Raw genomic sequence first — 22,238 nt, forward strand, 5'->3', positions numbered from 1 at the left:
GCCAACGAGCCATTGTCAGACAAAATTAGCGGCAACGAGTCCGGTAACCCAAGATTCCGACACTGGACAGTGAAAATGGGACAGTGCACCAGAAGATGGGCAACTGTCAACCGTGCGCCACACCGACACTGGGGCAGGCCTCCACGGCACAAGAGGTAACTGTGGGTCGCCCAAGCATGGCCGATGGGGAGCTGGCAGAGAACACTGATTCCCTGCGAGAGGTCCGCATGGAAGACTTCCACACATTCGTAGTCTCCTTAATGACACACAGTTTGTCGTTTGTACTGTTACGCCATTCCATCTCTCAAAGCCGAAAAACCCTGCGGCGTAAGTCAGAACGCAGGTCAGGTTCAGAGATGCCCATCTCCAGAAGTGGTTTCCATGTAGCCCGTTTGGCCAGCCTGTCGGCAAGTTCATTGCGTGGGATTCCTACGTGACCTGTGGTCCAGACAAACACCACTGAACGACTGGACTATTCCAGGGCATAGATGGACTCCTGGATGGTCGCTACCAGAGGATGATGAGGGTAGCACTGGTCAATAGCTTGTAGGCTGCTCAAGGAGTCAGTACACAGGAGGAATGACTCGCCTGGGCATGAACGGATGTGCTCAAGAGCACGAAATATGGCTGCCAGCTCTGCATGAAAACACTGCAGTCATCAGGCAAGGACTGCTGTTCTATATATCCTGCATGAACATAGGCAAAGCCAACATGACCATTGAGCCATCAGTGTAAACCACTTCATGGCCCAGGTACATGTTGAGAATCGAGAGGAAAGGACAGAGGAGAGTCGCAGGGTTAACCGAGTCCTTAGGGCCATGTGAAAGGTCCATGCACAGCCGCGGCGTACACCATGGAGGTGTACGTGAATAGACCTCAAGTATAGATGGTAAAGGGAAGGACTCCAGTTCAAACAGAAGGGATTGCATGCGAACCGCAATCGTTAGCCCTGACCTGGGCTGCCAATGCGGGACACGGGCTGCTGTGGGTGGGAAAAGGAGATGGTAATACGGATATGCAGAACTATGAACGTGTGCAACATAACTTGTAGGCAATTGTGCCTGCCTAACCTTCAATGGAGGGACTCCGGCCTCCACCAGGACACTGGTCACCGGACTCGTTCTAAAAGAACCTGTCACTAGGTGAACGCCACAGTGGTTCACTTGGATGAGTAAATGCAACACTGAGTGCGCCATTGAACCATAAACAACACTCCCATAGTCAAGGTGTGATTGAACAAGGACTCTGTAGAGCTGCTGCAGCGTACAGCGATCTGCAGCCCAGTTGGTGTTGCTAGGCAGCGGAGGGCATTGAGGTGCTGCCAGCATTTCCACTTAAGCTGACAAAGGTGAGGTAGCCAAGTCAATCGGGCATCGAAAACCAGTCCTAAGAATCGATACGCCTCCACTACAGTGAGTGGATTGTCAGTAAGATAAAGTTCTGGTTCCAGATGAACGGTACGACACCGACAGAATTGTCTGACACGACTTCATGGTTGAAAACTGGAAGCCATGGGCTAGAGCCCATGACTCCACCTTGTGAATGGCTCCCTGAAGGTGTCACTCAGCAACACCAGTACTGGAGGAGCAATAAGAAATGTAGAAGTCATCCACATACAGAGAAGGCGAGATGGATGGCCCTACAGCTGCCGCCAGACCGTTAATGGCCACTGAAAATAGAGAGACACTCAATACAGAGCCCTGCGGGACTCCATTCTCCTAGATATGGATGGAACTATGGGAGGCACCAATTTGCACACGGAAACTACGAAGCAACAGGATATTTTGGATAAAAATTGGGAATGGGCCCCGCAGACCCTTCTCGTATAATGTGGCGAGGAAATGATGTCACCAGGTCATGTCAAACACTTTTTGTAAATCAAAAGGATGGCAACCAGGTGTTGGCATCTGAAAAAGGCTGTTTGGATGGCATACTCGAGGGACAAGATTATCAGTGGTAGAGTGACCCTGGCAGAAGATACACTGACATGAAGCAAGTAGAGCCACGAGACTCCAGGACCCAACCCAATCGCAACTCCAGGACCCGACCCAATCACCAACACACCATACGTTCCAGCAGCTTACAAAGAAAGTTGATGAGGCTGACGGGCTGGTAGCTATCCACATAAAGTGGGTTTTTACAGGATTTGAGCACCAGAACGATGGTGCTCTCCCGCCACTGCGACGGAAAGACACCATCGCACCAGATCCGGTTGTAGATGACAAGGAGATGTCGCTTGAAGTCAGACAGAAAGATGTTCAACATCTGACTTGGATCCAATCTGGCCCAGGAGATGTGTCGGGGCAATGTGCCAGTGCACTGAGCTCCCACTCTGTAAATGGGATGTTGTAGGATTCATTGTGATGTGTAGTGAACAAAATCACTTTCCCTTCCAGCCGCCGATTGAGAGTGCGGAAAGCTGGGGGATAATTCTCTGACGCAGAGGCTCGAGCGTAGTGCTCAGCAGTCGCGTTTGTGTCAGTAGATAACACGCGATTTATGTTAACACCGGGAACATCTGTTGGGGTTTGGTACCCGAAAATCTTTGCCCAGACTTGGGAAGGTGACTTACGGCACCCAATGGTTCAGACATATCTCTGCCAATACTCCTGCTTCCATCGTTTGATAAGATGGCGAATGCGGGCACGGAGCCATTTAAAGGCTATGAGGTGCTCCAGGGAAGGGTGCTGCTTATGCTGCTGTAGAGCTCGCCGATGCTCCTTAATTGCTTCAGTGACTTCCAGTGACTTTCAAGGAACTGCCTTTCATCGCAGGCACCCTAAAGAACGAGGGTTTGCATTTTCTGCCGCAGAAATGATAGTTGTAGTCACCTGCGGAACCATCAAATCGATGTTACCGTATGGGGGAGATCAAACAGTGACAGCAGACGTGAAAGTTTCCCAGTCCACCTTGTTTAAAGCCCAGCTGGGCAGGCGTCCGTGGGCCTGACACCGGGCCAGGCAGTGACAGGAAGATGGGGAAGTGGTCACTACCACACAGGTTGTCATGTGCTCTCCAGTGTATAGATGGGAGAAGGGCAGAACTGCAAACTGAGATATCAATGGCTGAATATGTGCCATGTGCCACACTGAAATGTGTGGTGGCTCCATTAAGAGGCAGAGGTCGGTTGTGACAGTAAATTTTCGACATCTCTGCCTCAGCCAGTACGCACAGTGCCACCCCACAAGGGGTTATGAGCGTTTAGGGAGTTGATCAATCGGTGCAGCCAATGTGTTCAGGGGTACTGCACCATCTGGAGGAAGATATATGTTGCAGACAGTTATTTCCTGCATCGTCCTTATCCTGACAGCCACAGCTTCGAGAGGGGTTTGAAGGGGCACAGGTTCACTTCATACCGAGTTGAGGACATAGATGCAAACTCCACCTGACACTCAATTATAGTCGTTATGGTTCCTGTAAGATCCTTTATAGACGCGGAGGGCAGGGTTCGGCATTGCTGGGAACAAGGTTTCCTGGAGGGCAATGCAGAAAGCAGGTGTAAAGCATAACAGTTGCCATAGCTCAGCCACACGATGGAAAAAAACCGCCTCAGTTCCGCTGGAGGATGACATGATTGTGACGCTGGGAAGGCATGGAACATTCAATTAGGCAGTTTACGCCTCAGGGTCACCTGCTGCCACTGGTTTATGTCCTGAGCAGTCTGTATCCATGGTGTCTGAGGGTCTGGCTAGATCTAGGTCCTCAGTGGATGTGAGAATCTCCACCTCATCATCAGAAGCAAAGCTTGTAGGTAGTGGTGGTCCTAGCAAGAGGTGCCGAAGAAGACTTACGCTTCTCCAGCTGTGAAGTGGGGACTGGTGTCCCCCATGGTTGGGGGGGGGGGGGGGGGCAGTGCTCCCAAGGTAGGTCGTGTGGGAGCAACAGGGAGGGAAGTGTGCCCCCCCACCATCAAGGGGGCAGGTGTAGTATTCCAGCTCGGATAGGGCTACAACTGTTCTCATAGCAGCAGCGTAAGAGGTGGTCATAGCCGCAGGATGTAGACACTCAAATTTCCTCCTAGCCCCAGGGTAGGTCAGTCAGTCCTGGGTCTCGTATTCCCTGATTTTCCTATGGCACTATAAAATTCTGCACTCTGGCGAGCAAGGGGAAAGAGGCTCTCTGCAGTTGACACAGATGGGAGGCAGGGCACATGGAGTATTGGGATGTGATGGACGTCCACAATCTCGAAATGTGACGCTGGAAGTACAGCAGGAAGACATATGGCCGAACTTCCACCATTGCATAGGAGGAGGGATATATGGCTTTACATCACAGCAGTAGACCATCACCTTGACCTCGGGTAATGTGCCACCCTCAAAGGCCAAGATGAAGGCACCAGTAGAAACCCGATTATCCCTCAGACCCTGATGGACGCGCCAGACAAAATAAACGCCTCGTCGCTCTAAGTTGGCGCGCAGCTCGTTGTCGGACTGCAAAAGAAGGCCCCTGTGGAACATAATACCCTGGACCATAATTAAGCTCTTATGGGGTGTAATGGTAACGGGAACATCCCCCAGCATGTCACAAGCAAGTAATGCCCGTGACGGCAGAGGATGCTGTTTTATCAAGACTTACCCTGACCGCATTTTGGACAAGCCCTCCACCTCCCCAAACTTGTCCTCTAAATGGTCTACAAAAAAACTGTGACTTCATCGAAACAAAGGAGTCTCCATCAGTACATATGAGGTACCGGGATTAATAAGGTTCGCTGCCATCCTTAGCTTTGTGTTCCTCCCATGGTGTGGCCAGGGAGAGGAATGATTTAGGGTTGTACTTCCTGGCATTGTACTGAGACTTAGAACCCTTAGAGACTGCTGGTGTTTAATTACCAGCAAGTGATGACGTGGTATGCTTCATTGCACGTCATCCGACAAGGGGCCCTCCCCATGGGCGCCACCCAGCCGCAGCAAAGGCCACGTGGTAGGATGGCCATTGCCGGGAGTCCCGATGCCCAAGGGTGACAGACTACTCTTTGGCATATGTGTGGAGTTAACAGCGCAGGCAACAGCAGAGCGATCCCTGTGTTGTCAGGGGGCTACAACCAACAGGGTAGATGGCAGGCCCACCACAATGGACTGGCTACTATGCTGGATATCAGGTGCAAACAAGTCCATGGCCATTGTCGGCGCAGAAAGCGACACTGCATAGTGCATGGTGGAAAATGCACCCAGGAAGGTGTCCTCGCCTAAGAGATGGGGAATGAGCGGGACTGCAATGCGAGATGAGACAGCAGGTTACAGATCCCTAGGCATGACGGACACCATGCACCATGTTCAGGCGCCCTTCCCCAATTGGCTCACTCTTCGGAAAAATTTTGAAGGATGGAGGTCAAACCCTACAGGGGACAGTCACATAAAGGCCGAAATGTGTGACTCCTTTTAGTCGCCTCTGATGATAGGTGGGAATACCTCGGGCCTATTCTTACCCCTGGACCTGCAGGGAGGCACCTCTCAGTGCCTCATGGGCGTGCACAGAGCAGTCTCTATTTCCAATAAAAGAAAACTAGCGTATATGACCAGCACTCAATTATTATTGAAAGATGAAGTTATAGAATTGTGGGCATAGGGGATTTTTTTCTGAGAGGGGTGATTAATGTGTGGTAATGTCACTCACACCTTGTTCGTTGCTCAAGGCTGGAAAAATACAATTATGTACGGATCCACTGAATGGGTCAAGTGACACTTCTGCATAAAAACACTAATCAGTTCTCCGAAGAAAAACAAACCTCGTAATTGAAAGTTTTAATTAAATGCATTAAAAGAACATCAACATTGAAGCTGAATGTCACACCCAAACATATACTTGTATTTCAAGGTTTCCCCAGCGCCTCAAAGTTGGCAGTTACTTTCACTCTCATTAAAACTGAAATAAAAGAATTCCAGGGTAACAGTAATGAATAGGAATCACGAAATGGAAGACTGGTTTATATTTAAGTAAATTAATAAACCAGCCCACTGACATGTATTTTACCAAGGCTCTCGCTGAACTTCTCTAATGTCTAACACTTCTTCCAAACTTTTAATCATACCTGAAAGAAATAATATGCATTTTTGTTACTTTTTTTGAATTTATTTCACCTCTTCACATTCATTCAGTATCTTTACAAAATAAACTTAGAAAATCTGGACAGCTGTAAAATTAATCAACAATTAAAATTAAGTAACAGTAACACTGCTAATGAAACTCCTTTAACATGCTTAATTTTTAACTATAAAGCCAGGAAATATTTACTGTATTGTGAATTGGTCCCATGCCATCAGCTAAAACAATATTCTTTCCATGTCGTATTATACCTTTGTGATTTTGGATTTTTTGCCATCAACTGCTTATACAAATCTAGTTCTTCATTCAAGAACTTTTGGCAGTTTGAATTCTGGTGACAAGTCAAACTGAACATGACAAATGTAATAAACGCATCTGGAACAGTCTTAATATGCCTCTTGTGGAGCTTATCCTTAGAGACTTTTCCCCATGCAGTACAAATCTTTTGCAGGTAGACTAAGGACTGGATTATTCTTTGTATAACAACCCATCTACGTGGAAAGGCAACATATTATGAAAGCAAGGTATACACAAAGTGCTAAAAAATATGACCCAAGAATATCTTTTCAAAAGAGGTTTGAATTATTATACAAAAATCAACCATGTAGAAGTACAACTTCCACTTCCTTTGATGTTTATTTAAACTATTCATAACAAATTTATCTCTATCATCCAAAGCTAATATTTGCACATTATCCATTCAGTGTCTTAAAGTGTCCTGCCCTAACACATGGTTTTTTTTTTTTTTTAATTATATTTGCACAGAATGAGATACACAAATTCCAATTCAAAGAAACAAGCACAAAAAGAAATTAAAGTTCACTTACAAACACCATTCAAGATTACTTAGGCACAAATGGTTTGTCGGGAAGTTAAAAAGGCAGAAGCAATTTTACAATTCATTTCTTGCCAAGGTTCAAATTGTGACAGTCTACATCCAGCTTAAATAAACTGATCATCATAATAACACACACTGAAAACTGCCTCAGAAAATAAATTAAAGTGCAAGTATGGCTAGGGTTTTTTCTTCCACAAAACTGACAGCATGTATGAAAAACCAGTGACTGAGTGTACTCTGTTTTCATATACATCTGGTATTTGCACTAAAATTACAATATTCCATCACAGAAACAACTTAAAATCTATGCAGTTACTAAGAATTGTTGTCCAGTTCTACTTTTCTTCGCACAATATTCCAATGGTCATTGTTGAATTGTGCCTCTCAAAATCTACACCACTAACAGACACTGCTAGCTGGTATCAGCACTGTCTCCACTTCCCAAGGATTCATCTTTTTTAGCTGTTACCCCTTTGTGTTTCCTACGTTTATATTTTTCCCAGTGTTTATGTTCCAAACTTGATAAATCTTCCTCGTGTGCTATGTCTTGCAGGTATTTTGCAAGCCGGAGGAGTTCTCGATCCTTATCTCTATTCAAATGAGCTTGCTTGAACGGCCGTATTTTTAATCCATTATGAGGATTCATTAAAAAATTTCGTCGTATATCATCAAACATTATAGTATTTTTAGAAGAGTACTGATCAAACTTTCCCCAAATAACACCAAGTGGTTTCACCTAGAATCACAAAAAATTGCACCAAATAAAATTATCAATTCAATGACAAGAAAAGGACACAGTTACACAAGGTAGTTCACTTACCTGCACAACTCCGTATTTTGGAGTGTGTACTGATATCATTGCTAAACTATCTAAATAGAAAGCAATTTTGTAATCAGGGTGAGTTGACACACCAAGAAGCTTCATTTTTTCTTCTATCCACTTCATACTTGTTGCTGACCATATAACAATATCATAGTCCTGTAATTAAATTTGAATAATTAGCTACTTTTCAGTCCAAATATCTATGCACTGCGGCAGCAGAAAGTATTTTTGTAACCATTTCAAAACTAACACCTTTTCCATAGTTCCCGCTACCTTACAATTACAAACAGCACAGAAACAATTCAGGTCAGTGGAAAAATGCTCCTCTTGGAGCACAAAAGGCAAATATACTCTTGTTTAAAAGACTGGCTGAACAGTGGGATATAAACTGCCTAAGTCTACTTTCCTCAGCAACTTTAAAAATTTTACAAAAAATTGTGGCACGCAAACATATTTGTGCTCTTTTCGACATGCAACTCACCTCTCACTCCCACAAGCTCCCCTACCTGTAACTCGTTCACACCCATCCACTCCCACTTGCCCTCTCTCACTCATTCAGCCTAGCTCATTGTCTTTGTGTCACTCTTGTCACTGTCTCCTGTCTCACAGACACTGTCAGTCTCCTTTATCCTGTCCTACTAGTACTACTGTCTCCTCTCAAAGTCACTGTCTCCCTCTTGCTCTCTCGTACTGCTACCATCTCATTTATTCACTCCCACAACTGCTGTCTCTTCTCACAGCCACATCTGTCTCTTCATCATCGTCCCTGTCGTAGACTCTTGTCCCTCACTATCACTGGCTCTCACTCTATTCCACTTTCTCCTCTTTCTTCCTCTCCAAACAGCACTGTCTCCTTCACTCTTTTCCTAGCACTTCAACTATGTTTCACTGCCACTGTGTCCCTATCTTACTCTCACACTACCATTGCCTCCTCCTCACTTTCTATACCACAACCGCCTTCTACTATCTTCCAAGATTTACTTACTTTTCCATCTCTTTCCCACTGGCACTGTCTCCTTCTCTGTCAACATAGAGGTTTTGTGTGTGTGTGTGTGTGTGTGTGTGTGTTTTACCTCACCAAAATTTTTGAAGTTGCTAAGGAAGGAAGAATGACACTTATAAGAGGATATATTCTGAGTAGTGAAGCAACTTAAATCACTCAATAAAAGCAAGTCTTCATGTCCAGACTATATACTAATTAGATTCCTTTCAAAGTCTTTAAACAGGAGTGTATTCACCATTTCATGCTTTGATAGGAGCATTTTTCCATTGTTTCCCATTTTTTCCCTGCATTTCACTCTCAAGGAAAAAGACAATATGGGCTAGTAAAATTTTTAAAATTTTTTGGCGACTCTGAAATACCACGAAACTAATTTTACACCTCACACTGGATTTTACATGCACAAAAATTTTGGATGTGATTTGGTACCACTACATGGGGTTCCCATAAACCTTCTGATAGAGAAACTTTACAGTGCATTTCTACATGGTACATCATTTTTACCAACTATGTTTTTGCCTCACACTGGACTTTATGTGGATAACATGGGTAACTTTGAACTTCTGTACCACGGAAATGGATAAAGATATCAAGATAATTTTCAATGTTTTTCCCAAGTTGGGGATCTTAGGAATATATTGTAAAAATTTCAGTCATTTGCTGTTCATAACTGTCTTGGAATCTGTGGCTTGGTGTTTGTGCGAAAACATGGTTAATAAAACAACTTTTTTGGGGTTTTTCTAAGGAAATGTCCATGAACTACTTGTGCTTCCATAGGCCCCTTAAGGCCCACATTAAACCACATCAAATGCAAAGAAGAATCAAACAATTTGCTTTATCTGCCTAAGCAGGAGGAAATGTGTAATATTCATACTCTGACCTTGTACTGTAGGACTGGGACACTACAGTGATCTTTCTGTTGGGAATATAGTTATAGTTCTAATGATTAAATGTAATAACCATTTGTTAGTGGCTGTGATGGGTAAGGATATGGCTGTGTTTTTACAGTAATGTGGTCTAATAGAGGAGTGTGTTGTGAATTGGTGAGCACACCTGTCTTTCAAACTGGGAACATGAAATTGTGGAGGTGGCATTGGGATGTTTGGAGGTCTACTAGGAGGGGTTCCTGGTTCGAGCAATCTAGTCGGGCCATGTAGGACATTGTTCTGGTAGCATACCATTGTTAATTTTTTGTGTCCATGCGATAAGTGTGCCTTGAACTGGTATTATTATTATTATTATTCCCGCCCCCCCCCCCTCCCCCGGTGGTGTATATTAAATTTATTAAGTACAGGGGGTTTGATGAATCATAGTTGTGGAAGGCTAAGCATGGGAGGCATGATCATCCTGAGGAAACATGGGTATGAGGGGACTGTTGATTCCAGGGGTGGGTGTCCTGATGTGGTTTTTAGGGTGATGTTTGGAGGTGTACTAAACAGTTTTCATCGAGTTAACAGAAGAGTGTATTGAAGAGGAGTCATATAGTTTCTGACTTTCTTTCTTCATACAGGGATTTGAGTATCAGGGGTTTTCAGCATTTAATGGTATATAATAACGTACAGTTTAAAAATCATTCAGTGGGGGCTTGTACAATACTGGGTTATTGGGCAGCTGTGAAGTCTGTTATAGGAAGGTGGAAGTTTTTTTTTCTTTTCCTTTCTTTTCTTTTGGGGGGAGGTATTTTCTTGGGAAAGGATATCAGTTGCGATGGGTGGTGTTCAGGGAATATGGTTAGACAGGTGAGTGTTTTAGAAATGGTTATTTTGGTGTGTGTGTGTGTGTGTGTGTGTGTGTGTGTGTGTGTGTGTGTGTGTGTGTGTGTGTGAGTATTAGTAGGTATTATCATCATTGAGTGTGGTCTGATGTTTTAGGTGTGTGGGGTTGGTGGTATCATGGATTTTGACTGGGATATATAGGTCAAGTGAAATTCCAATTACAGGATGTTACGAGCTATATGTGGGTTCATTGTAATGCAGATATATAGTTCAAATGAAATATCGTGGTACTGGGTTTCCAATTTGTTTCTCGTACACCTGTCTTCATTTGAGCTGTACAGGTAAAGTGAAATTTGTGGTTCTGGTTCTCGAACTGTGTGTTGTTTTCTGGTATCACTGGTTTCATTTGAGCTACATACGTCAAGTGAAACTGACAGTACCTGGTTCCTGAGTTGTGTGTGGGTTCCCGTATTGTGAGCTTCAAATGTTTTTTTGGTTGAGTTGATTGTTTAGCATTTCATGTGCTTTATTGTTTGGTTAATATTTGTTTTGGAATGTTGTGATTCTAACTGCTGCTTATGTAGTTTGTACCCACCCAAAAACCCCACTTCCAGCAGTTGTCACATTAGTTTCATTCTGATGCTCAATATAAATATTCCATTTGTTATTTACATTTGTTTGCCTGTGCAATGAGTGACATCATGGTTGCCATATTGTACACAGTTGAAATCACAACTGTCAGTAATTCCCTGATTGCTCAAAATGAGAACATCTCATTACGAGTGCGGCATTTATGCTGGCAGAAATTGACCGCTGATTTTATATGTCAAGTACAGGGTGAACCAGGACATGAGTAGTAGACAGACAAACGACTTTTAGATGTAATGTGACTGTAACTTTGATGGACGCTAAGTTGTACAAATGAAAAGTTCTCTCTCTTCAATGAATTTTAACACTATGATTTCAGACAGACAGGCAACACGTAACTACAACAAACTCCAACGTATCATTAATACATTTACTTTCCACACAAGTTTTAAGGTAATTCAGCTTCAAACTATTTTGACTACTCACTTGATACGCTGATGTTAGGAATTCATGCAAAAATGGCCTCATCAATTCATATCCAGTTTCTGCAGTTGACCGGTGATCAAACAAAGTGTAGTCAATATCTAGGACAAGTAGCTTTTTCCCAGCCCTTGGTGAGTTGAGAATATTAACTTTGTATTCACGGATACGTCTGTCAATTTTGGCTAGGTACACCTGTTAATATTTTTTACATACATAAGTACAAACCATGAATATGCCATTCAATATAATCAAGTATGCTATGATTTTATCCTTTAAGGACGGCAGTAATAATTTCATATTTCCAGGAAACAAAGTACAGTCAGAATTTTTATCACATAGTCCCCCTTAACTCGTTTGCTAATTATATTGTCATGCTTCACTAAGTACAATGCTTCACTAAGTATTTGAACTGCATATCTAAAAATTAAACGTCTGGCACTCATCTATATAAATTAATGCAAAATATCAATAGCCGTTGTCTTCGGAATAATTCTTTTCACATAATTATCACGATACGAATAATATTTCGCTTATAACAATATAGCACAAAATTACGTAACTATATTTGTTAACTACATACCTCTTTATTCTCAATGGCTACTTCTTCCTCTTCAATGTCAAGATCGTTAATGACTTCTGGTATGTCTTCAGGAGGAACACTAGCATCGGCAATATCTTCTTCAAGCGAACCCATCATCATTACTTTAAAACCTGGTTTCAGCTTCAGTGTCCCTATTTGGCAATCATCGCCAGGAATTTTTCCTGGAGAAATCCAATGTTAGGCGAGTTCACATACATATATACATTCTCTTCACCCAAAGTACCACAACCAGTATAGTGAATCTCTATACAAGAAAATGAAAACTTATACAAGCTCATGGAAACACACAAAACAGTTCCTACCTTTTAATTTCAAATTAAGGAGTTTCTGCCTTTCGGGGCGAACTCCCGTTTCCTTTTGTATTGCATTCTTTAAAGTCTGAACAGTGTCACTCTCCGAAAGATTATTGATACTGTACTCCTTCCCACTCCATTTCACAACAATAGTAACTTCGTTTTCCATGACGTTTCCCTATTCAGCAAAACAAATTTAAAATGCCGCCCTCCATCTATAACACATACGTACACATCAAAGCGCCCGACATTGAATACAAAGATCTTATTCGTGGTATCAAAGACATTCCAAAAATTTTAATCGATCATATACTAGATTGATAAATAAAACCCGCATAATTTCTGGACTAAGCACTTTAATTTTACTTAAGCCTCAATTGACAGCATTCTGTAATGTGCAAATAATCAAGAACATAAGTTTGCTTTGGCCATTAATAAAAATTATCGTTAGTAATTCTTCAATTCCGACACCATATTCTGTCTTGTCATACCCTTACTTTCATCGATCGGTACTAAGCTAAACGAACAGATGTGAAGTGACGGACAATTTGGATACATCCTGATATGACATGACGTGACTGCGAGTGTGATTTGGCCTTAAGTACTACTGCGAGTTTATTCTGGGTTTAAACTTAATGAGGTACCTTGAACAGACGGGCTTTCTCTGTGCCAATGAACAAGGATTCCGAAAACACCGATCAAGCGAAACTTAACTCCCGTTTTTCGCATGTGACATCTTGAAAGTCGTAGGTCAGACAATCCGGTAGAAGAAGTATTTCTTCCCTTTCGAAAAGCATTTGACTCACAACACCTACACTTACTATCGGAAGTCCGATCTAAAGTTGTATCAAGCGAAATCAGTGACTGTATTAAATATTTCTTGGTAGGGAGGGTGCAGCAAATTGTCGTGGGTGGCGAGTCATGGACATATGTGGAAGCAACTTCATGTGTGCCTCAACGAACTGTGTTGGAACCTTTTCTCTATATTAATGACCTTGCAGACAATATTAATAGCAGCCACAGACATTTCACAGATGATGAAGTTATCTACACTAATGTACTGGCTGCAAAAAGCTGCACAAATATTCAGTCATATCATGACAAGAGTTAAAAATAGTGCAAATGTCGGCATTTTGCTTTAAATGTTGAGAAATAAAAATCTGTGTACTTCACAAAATTCCAAAACGTAGTATCATATGACTACAATATCAACTCATACAAATATCTAGGCGTAATAATTTGCAGGGATGTCAAATGGAACAATCAAATCGGCTCCATCGCAAAAAAGCAGTCTTCAGTTACTTGGTAGGATACTAGCAAAATGCAGTCAGCATACAAAGGAGACTATTTACAAAACATTCATGCAAGCCAGCTAAAATGTTGCCCAAGTATGTGGGACTGGCACCGTTGAGCGTTTACAACAAGGAGTCAGAGGTTTGTTTAACCCATGGTTGTGCATCACGGAGCTGTTGAAAAACTGAACTGGCAGACTCTTGAAGACAGTGTGAAAGTGTACTTACAAAGTTTCAAGAACCAGATGCAGAATGTGGGAATATCTTACAATCCCCATGTATAGCTCCTTAGGGATGCATTTGAGCAATCATTCTTTCCACTTTCAAAATGTAGATGGAATGGGAAAAGCCCAATAATTTGTGCAATGAAAAGTACACTCTGCCAGGGTAGATTTAGGTGCAGAAATTACTGGTTTTGGCTGATAAAAGTAAAGACAAGGAAGAAGTGCAGCGAAAGGCTCCACAGGTATACAGAGCAATGATCATCATAAGGCGACAGAAGGAATAGGCTCTTGTTAAATGGTCAGGATTCCCTTCATGGTATAGCAGTTGGGCAGATGACGCTGATTTGCTATATAACAAGGCGCGAAAATCTCAAACAGCACTTTAGCATAACGTGCATGATAGAAAACACATCACCAGAGGTAGTGGTAACCTTGATAATCTGCGAATTGCACTTCATAGCCCCACAAATAACTATTATTGACCTGGCACTAAGCTTGACAAATGACTCACATGTAGTGACATGGAGATCTGTCTTTTAGAGATTTCACAATATCGCATATGTAGTAAATAAGGAACTCCCAAGACGTCACACTGCATACAGAATATTAGCCGACTGAGCCAAGGAAATACACTCAAGAAGAGATATTACTACTGGCCAGCTTATCACCGCACTTTAAAGTAGATAAAGCAAAGCACGAAAGTTAATTTGATATGAGGTTAAATTTTAGTTATGTTATGAATGCCGCTCATCCTCTGCTGAAGAGTAAGAAGAATGGCAAGTCAAGGGTGTTCTAAAAAATGTATTCAGTTATCACTGGCTTCAACTAAAAGATCCTCAAAAGGACAGCTGATTTAAACGTCCAGAGTTCTACCACTGCCAAGCTCATCAGGGAGATTCCTTCCGTTCTTAATTCCAGTCCTGGCCGGGTTATCAATTGTTGGTTCCATGGCTAGCAGTGCGGCAGCTATCGCCAGAACAGTGTAAAACTGCAAACTGCCAGACAGACCACTTACAAGTATCGATCTACTTAAATTCGTCAAAATGTTCACTATCCCAAAATTTTGTGGAATATTGATGTGGAATATACTATCTTAGAATATGTGAAAATCTAATGACGTACATATTCCAAATAGCTCCGTAGATGAGGAAGAGGTTGAGGAAATGTATGAAGAGATAAAAGAAATTATCCAGATACTTATGGGAAACGAAAACTCAATAGTCATGGGGGACTGGAATTCGATAGTAGGAAGAAAAGGAAAAGTAGTAGGTGAGTATGGACTGGGGGGAAGGAATGAAAGAGGAAGCCAACTGGTAGAATTTTCGACAGTGCATAATTTGATCATAGCTAACACTTGCTTTAAGAATCATGAAAGAAGGTTGTACACAAGGAAGAGACCTGGAGACAGCAGAAGGTTTCAGGTCGATTATATAATGATAACACGGAGATTTCAGAACCAGATTTTAAATTTTAAGATGTTTCCAGGGGTAGATGTGGACTCTGACCAAAATTTATTGATTATGAACTGCAGGTTAAAACTGAAGAAACTAAAAAAGGCAGGAATTTAAGGATATGGGGCCTGGATGCACTGAAAGAACCGGAGGTTGTAGAGAGTTTCAGAGTGATCATTAGGGAACGATTCACAAGAACAGGGAAAGGAATACATAGAAGAAGAAGGGGTAGCTTTGGGGGTTGGGTTGTTTTGGGGAAAAAACTAAACTGCGAGGTCATCGGTCTCAGGGAAGGACGGGGAAGGAAGTCGGCCGTGCCCTTTCAAAGGAATCATCCCGGCATTTGCCTGGAGCGATTTAGGGAAATCACGGAAAACCTAAATCAGGATGGCCGGACGCGGGATTGAACCGTCGTCTTCCCGAATGGGAGCTTTGAGAGATAAAATAATGAAGGCAGCAGAAGATCAAGTACGTAAAAAGACAAGGGCTTGTAGAAAATCCTGGGTAACACAACATATATTTAACATGAATCCTTTACAGAAGAATGGAAAAACTGGTAGAAGCCGACCTCAGAGAAGATCAGTTTCAGTTCCAGAGATATGTAGGACTATGCAAACCAATCCTGACCCTACGACCTCTCATAGAAGATAGATTAAGGAAATACAAACCTGAATTTATAGCATTTGTAGACTCGGAAAAAGCTTTTGACAATGTTCACTGGAATATTCTCTTTCAAATTCTGAAGGTGGCAGGGGTAAAATACTGGGAGCGAAAGGCTATTTACAATTTGTACAGAAATCAGATGGCAGTTATAAGAGTCGAGGGGCATGAAAGGGAAGCAGTGGTTGAGAAGAGAGTGAGACAGCATTGTAGCCTATCCCCAATGTTATTCAATCTGTATATTGGGGAAGCAGTAAAGGAAACAATAGGAAAATTTGGAGTAGGAATTAAAGTTCAGGGAGGGAGAAGAAATAAAAACTCTGATATTTGCTGATGGTACTGTAATTTTGTGAGAGACAACAAAGAGCAGTCAAAGTGAATGGACAGTGCCTTGAAAGGAGGATATAAGATAAACATCAGCAAAAGCAAAACGAGCATAATGGGATGTAGTCGAATTCAATCAGGTAATGCTGAGGGATTTGGATTAGGAAATGAGACATTTCAAGTAGTAGATGAGTCTTGCTATTTGGGAAGCAAAATAACTGAAGATGGTCGACGTAGAGAGGATACAAAATGTGGACTAGCAATGGCAAGAAAAGTGTTTTTGAAGAAGAGAAATTTGTCAACATCGAGTATAGATTTAAGTGTCACAAAGTCCTTACTGATAGTATTTGTGCAGAGTTTAGCCATGTATCAGAGTGAAACATGGATGATAAATAGTTTAGGCAAGAAGAGAACAGAAGCTTTGAAATATGGTGCTACAGAATAGTGCAAAGATTAGATGGGTAGATCGCTTAACTAATGAGGAGGTATTGAATAGAACTGGGGAGAAGAGACTTTGTGGCACAACCTGACTAGAAGAAGGAATCAGTTGGTTGGACACATTCTGAGGCATCAAGGATCACCAATTTAGTACTGGATGGAAGTGTGGGGAGTAAAAATCGTAGAGGGAGACCAAGAGATGATTGCATTACGAAGATTCAGAGGTGAAGAGGCTTGCACAGGATAGACTAGCATGGAGAGCTGCATCAAACCAGTCTTTTGACTGAAGACCACAACAAAAACTGATGGGTGTGTAATTCTAAATTTAAATGTCGTGGGAGGACCTGAAACTCATTGGGTTGCATATGTTAGAAAAAGAACTCAAAATAGTGGTTATTATTTCGACTCATTAGGTGATTTGCAGCCGCCAGAATAATTACGCCGTTACTTTGCCGGTAACCATACATTTTACAATTTTCAGCCCTACCAAACTTTCAATACGTATCTCTATGGACAACTACGTCTCATGTTCACTCTTACAGCTACAGGGAAGATATAAAAACGGTAATCACTTACGTTTGCTCGTCAGTTGATCTTGAGAGGCGATGTTATACACTTTGCCTTTAAATGTCTGATTGCCAGTACTAAGCGCAAATTACATCCTACAAACAAACAAACCAAAGTATGTTGCAATAGTGTGCTCATAGGTTTAGAAACGTACAACACAATTCCAAATATCACTGTATCAAACTGCAACCTACATCTGGGCAGTAGTGAAGCTGGCAAGTACACTAGTGTCAAAAACTATAGCAACAAACTGCTAGTTCTCCGTCCTGTGTCTAATTCACGATATAATCACACAAATTGTCAATAGATGTTGTTAAGATCGTGTTCTGTACGGAAGATGGCATTCCAACCAATGGACAACCACGCCAACAATGAAATAAGGGCACCTATCAAGCGGTAGACCCACATCCACAGTCGCTGTGTACACAGTCGGAGATGGTGCAGTAGGGCACGGAGAAGATGGTATTCTCTGCTTTGGAGGACCATAGGAAGAATAAAAGCAGGACAGTCGCAAACCGATGTGGTCCAACGGCTTAATGTGAATCATTCTGTTGCTTCTTGGATGAGGCGAGAAGCCAAAACTGTATCCTGGAGATCAAGGCAGAGCTGACCATGTGTGACATCAGAAAGAGATGACCGTTATTTGGCTGTAAGGGCACGACAGTACCGCCTTATTACTGCACTGCAACTGGCATCTGACCTCACAGCATCCCATGGACGTATTGCATCGAAGCAAACGATGTACACAAGGCTTCAGCAGACTGGCCTTTATTGTTGGAGACCTGCTGTCTGCTTACCTCTGCCATGTCTTTGCAGAAGAGAACGTCTAGAGGGGAACAGTCAACATGCCACCTGGACAGTTGAACAGTGGGCCAATGTTCTTTTCACAGATGAGTCCTGTTTTGGTCTGGAGAGTAATTGTGGACGGATTCGCATCTGGAGGGCGCGTGGAACACGATTTCGGGCCGAAACATTGTGGAAACAGAATGTCTGGTACCGTGTGGAGATCCTGGGGTGTCGTGTGCGCTTGTTGCGAGGTGCTGTGGGCCCTGACTTCGCACTGATGGACGATAATGTTTTCGACTTCATAGAGCATAGGTGGTTAATGTTTCTTTGGAAATGGAAGGTATTGCACGCATGGCGTTTCATGCTCACTCTGCCTATTTGAAACCCATAGAGCATGTCTGGGATGCACTAGGGAGACCATCACCAGCTCTCCAAGACTTGTGAGCATCTCTGTAGGAAAAATGGGCATTATTGCCTCAACATGAGATTGATGACATCATTCATCGCATGTCCCATCGTTGTCACGCCTGTATTGGTTCCAGAGGTGGTCACACCCATACTGAGCACATTAACGAGTTGCCAGACTATGCGTGCAAATCTGTTAAGCTGGAAAAAAATGAAAAAGTCTTTCTGTGCCATTATGTATGTTGCAGTTGATTTTGTTCTGTATTCTTCATATTGTTTCTCTTCACTATCACCTGTTTATACTGTTTCGTAGCAAAATAAACGCAAACTTGTAAGATATCCGTTTGTTACTTTAATTTTGGACACCAGTGTATATCATGACGCATACAATAGTGATGATTTAAACGACTATTTAAAACAGGAAATACCAGGTTTCGAGCACACTTAAATAAGAAATAAGAACGACTGAGCACATGATAAACTTTACAAAGGAAAATTCAATTGGATCGTTACTACGTTTCTCTAAGGATTAAATTACGCAAAAAGATTATAAAAAAATGTTATGTCAGCTCATTCAGTAGATATACTACCAGTTAGCACAATTCGAGTCTAGTGCAATGTTGCCACTAATTCACTTCTCAGCGACAAACTGATTCATAGCATCTACGACGCGTTCTTCCCTTGAGCAGATCTGGGATATAAAACTGTGGAGGCACTAAGTAGGGCAGTTTACCTACCAGTGATCGTTCAGACATTAGACCATCGTGGGTTGATGACTGTGGACCACAGCGAGTGTCTCGTCAATTTTCGGGGTGAAAAGATAGTGATACGCTTTCATTTGAAACGGAATGGGCGTATGTTACAAACTGGCATACACAGTCAGCAGTATTTCACTTTACAACCAAAACATAACGTCTTAACGCCGAAGAGCCGCCAATTCCTTAACTTGCTAGGCTTTAAAGTGCGCAAGAACAATACCATCACTTAAAATAACCACTCCGGTGGAGTATAAAGAACGAATCATTCATCAAGGACACTTCTCGCACAAACCATTTGTATCAGCAACTTTCGAGGGCAATTGTAAGATCCACATTGTGATCCAACACAATGATACTTTGACCATTTCAAGCAGGAGTTTATTGTACTTGGAAGGTGAATCCGCTGAAAAGTATGGGACTCCCATGACAGCATCTCCTCTTACAAGTAACACATTCACATTCCTGGTTCAAGTGATGTGGTGAAGAAATTGACCACAGTAGGAATATAGATATGAAACCAACCTTAAAAACATTCGTTTCATGTCAAAATCGAATTTGAATGGTTTAGAAAATGCAAGGTGGTTCATGGATAAACCACCATCAGCGAATGGGTACAAGAGATTTAGTGCATGTATATCTCTCAAAATGCTTATTGGGTAGTTTGAGGTTATAAAAAGGATTCTAGTTAGTGTGAAGCAGGATCTTATATGAATAAGAAGTGAAACAGATGGTAACGCATGTATCCAAGGCGCCAATGGAGAAGAGACCAAGATTGTGCTCGAGAAATTAATTTGGGGGGGGGGGGGTGCTTCACGTCTCTGTAACCTATGAAGAAGCTTGAAACTTTTAAAAATACTTGGATATTGAATTTTTATGTAAGTATTTCTCTTACTTCTGTGTGTGAAGTGTGTGTGTGTGTGTAAATTTTTTGGATACTTATAGTATAGGATCACAATATCTATTCATGTATATGCGCCGACGGAATGCAAGTCAGATGATGTTTTTGCTACACACATTGTCGTTGGGTCTATGTAAATTTCTAAAGCTGCTGGTCGGCGAGTGAAACATGCGGATTTGTTGTTAATCTCTGAGTGTGACAGACAAAATTACTGCTGTATCAGAAGCATGTACCGCCTTCTCTCCTCCCAAATGAGGAAAAACAGTCATAAGAAGCATTTTTGCCCTAGGTGCTTGAACTCATTTAAAATGAATGAGTACTTAACAAAGTATTAGGTAAACCGCTCAGTCAAGGACCTGGACTGTCTTGTAATGCCTACAGAGGAGAATAAAGTCTCAAAGTTTGAGAATTTTCTCTAGAAGGAGTGAGAACCCTTTGCTATATAAGCTACCTTTGAATGTCTTCTCGCTCCTGTGACAGGCTCTGAGAGTGATCCTACTGCCTTTCACACCACTCTCACAGAACGACACATACCTTTTGCAACTACCTGTCAATTATTATGCTCATACGATTCAAGTCTTAATAATTTTGGTTCATACCTTGGGGATGAACCTGCAGATTGGTTGCTCTCTGAGCCTGAAAACCTAGCAAGGAAAGCTGATGGTATTTATGACAATATCATTCCTATGATCGAAATGCAGGTGGATAAATTTCTGTACAAGAATGCAGTTGACTGCTATATTTGTGGGCAGCCGTTAGATAAAAAAGTGGAAATACCACGAATGGATCATAGCAATCTAATTGACAAATTCTGCAGTGGTGCACACAATGCATGCAACTTGAATCGCCAACTCCCAGGACACATACCCGTTTTCATCCACAATTTACTGATTGCAGAATGAGCAGACATCCTACCTGACACCACTGGGATACGAGTACATTTCGTTTTCGAAAAGAATTAGCAAGAAAGTTACATTGAGGTTCCTTAACTCACTGAAATTCAAGCAGGCACCAATACAGAAATTTGCTGAAGCGATGCGTTATGAGCACTTACATCTCATATCGAACTGCATTTCTCGACTATGCATAGTTTCAACTCATAATGAAGATGGCGGTTTTCCCTTACGAATATCTGGATCCCTGGAAGCAGCTCTCGCGCGCCGGAGATCAACGCGCCGTGTTCTGTGTGTGCCGTCGTTTTGTGCTTAAGTGATTCAGTGTTATTCGTTTTGTGCACCTACGTTCACGTGTGACAATTTTCGTCTCTGTCTGTGTCCAAGTGTCTGAACAATTTTATCTTGGACTCTACGCTCGTGAACGGCACCTTGTATTTTAAAAAGTGTTTGTCTCCGTTTATATGTCCAGCATGTTTTTTCTCTAGATGTCTTCATTTGTATATTTGTGTTTCTCTGCGGCCAAACAGCGGCGTCGTATGCTGCTGCAGGCCTGCCTGTAATACAGGTTTCAAAATAACAATAAAGAAAAAAAAAGCAGCTCAACAAAACCACACTGCCTGACCTTACTGTATTCTCCAGCAAATTTTCATGAACAGCTGCATTGGTTGCAGAAGAAAGAGGAAGAGATTAGAGATTAATATATTGTCTACAATGAGGTAATTAGAGATGGAGCACAAGCTCAGAATAGGGAAGAATGGAGAAGGAACGTGGCTCTGTCATTTTGAAGGAATCGTTCTGGCATTTGCCTTACACAATTTAGGGAAATCTCGGAAAACCTAAATCTGGGTGGTTGAACGCAGGTTTGAAGAACCATCATCCTCCTGAATGCGACTCCAGTGTGTTAACCATAGTGCTACGCCCCCCCCCCCCACCCCCAACTCTGTCCCTGTTGCATCAGATGCAGTTTACAGGCATTTGCTAAGTGTATCACAGGAGTTCGATATCCTTAATTTAAAGGCATATGCGAGACTTTATATGGATACAGATGTCCACTTACTTGCAGATATTTTCCAATGATTCTGGAGTGAATGTATGGACACATAGGAACTGAATCCCGCCTACTGCCAAACTGCACCAAGGCTCTCATATACACTAT

General features: G+C 42.2%; 1 protein-coding gene across 1 annotated transcript; it reads right to left on the minus strand.

Annotated features, from left to right (window-relative positions):
* Positions 1-6,659: 6,659 nt before the first annotated feature.
* Positions 6,660-12,624, minus strand: LOC124607389 (ubiquitin-like domain-containing CTD phosphatase 1). Its single transcript, XM_047139707.1, has 5 exons — positions 12,393-12,624; positions 12,070-12,251; positions 11,493-11,681; positions 7,701-7,859; positions 6,660-7,616 (listed from the first exon to the last, which is right to left on the minus strand). Exons 1-5 carry the CDS (start codon positions 12,550-12,552, stop codon positions 7,293-7,295), a joined length of 1,014 nt encoding a protein of 337 aa, XP_046995663.1. The 5' UTR covers positions 12,553-12,624; the 3' UTR covers positions 6,660-7,292.
* Positions 12,625-22,238: the final 9,614 nt, after the last annotated feature.

Source organism: Schistocerca americana, chromosome 3 (genome assembly GCF_021461395.2).
Source record: "Schistocerca americana isolate TAMUIC-IGC-003095 chromosome 3, iqSchAmer2.1, whole genome shotgun sequence".
NCBI classification, from domain to species: Eukaryota; Metazoa; Arthropoda; class Insecta; order Orthoptera; family Acrididae; genus Schistocerca; species Schistocerca americana.

Excerpts from the sequence above, each read along its gene's own strand:
- LOC124607389 (XM_047139707.1), bottom strand. The coding sequence starts at position 12,552 with ATGGAAAACGAAGTTACTATTGTTGTGAAATGGAGTGGGAAGGAGTAC. Across the intron at positions 11,682-12,069 it reads TAGCCATTGAGAATAAAGAG|GTGTACCTAGCCAAAATTGA; the intron begins GTATGTAGTTAA and ends AAATATTAACAG. Across the intron at positions 7,860-11,492 it reads TCCTAACATCAGCGTATCAA|GACTATGATATTGTTATATG; the intron begins GTGAGTAGTCAA and ends ATTTAATTACAG.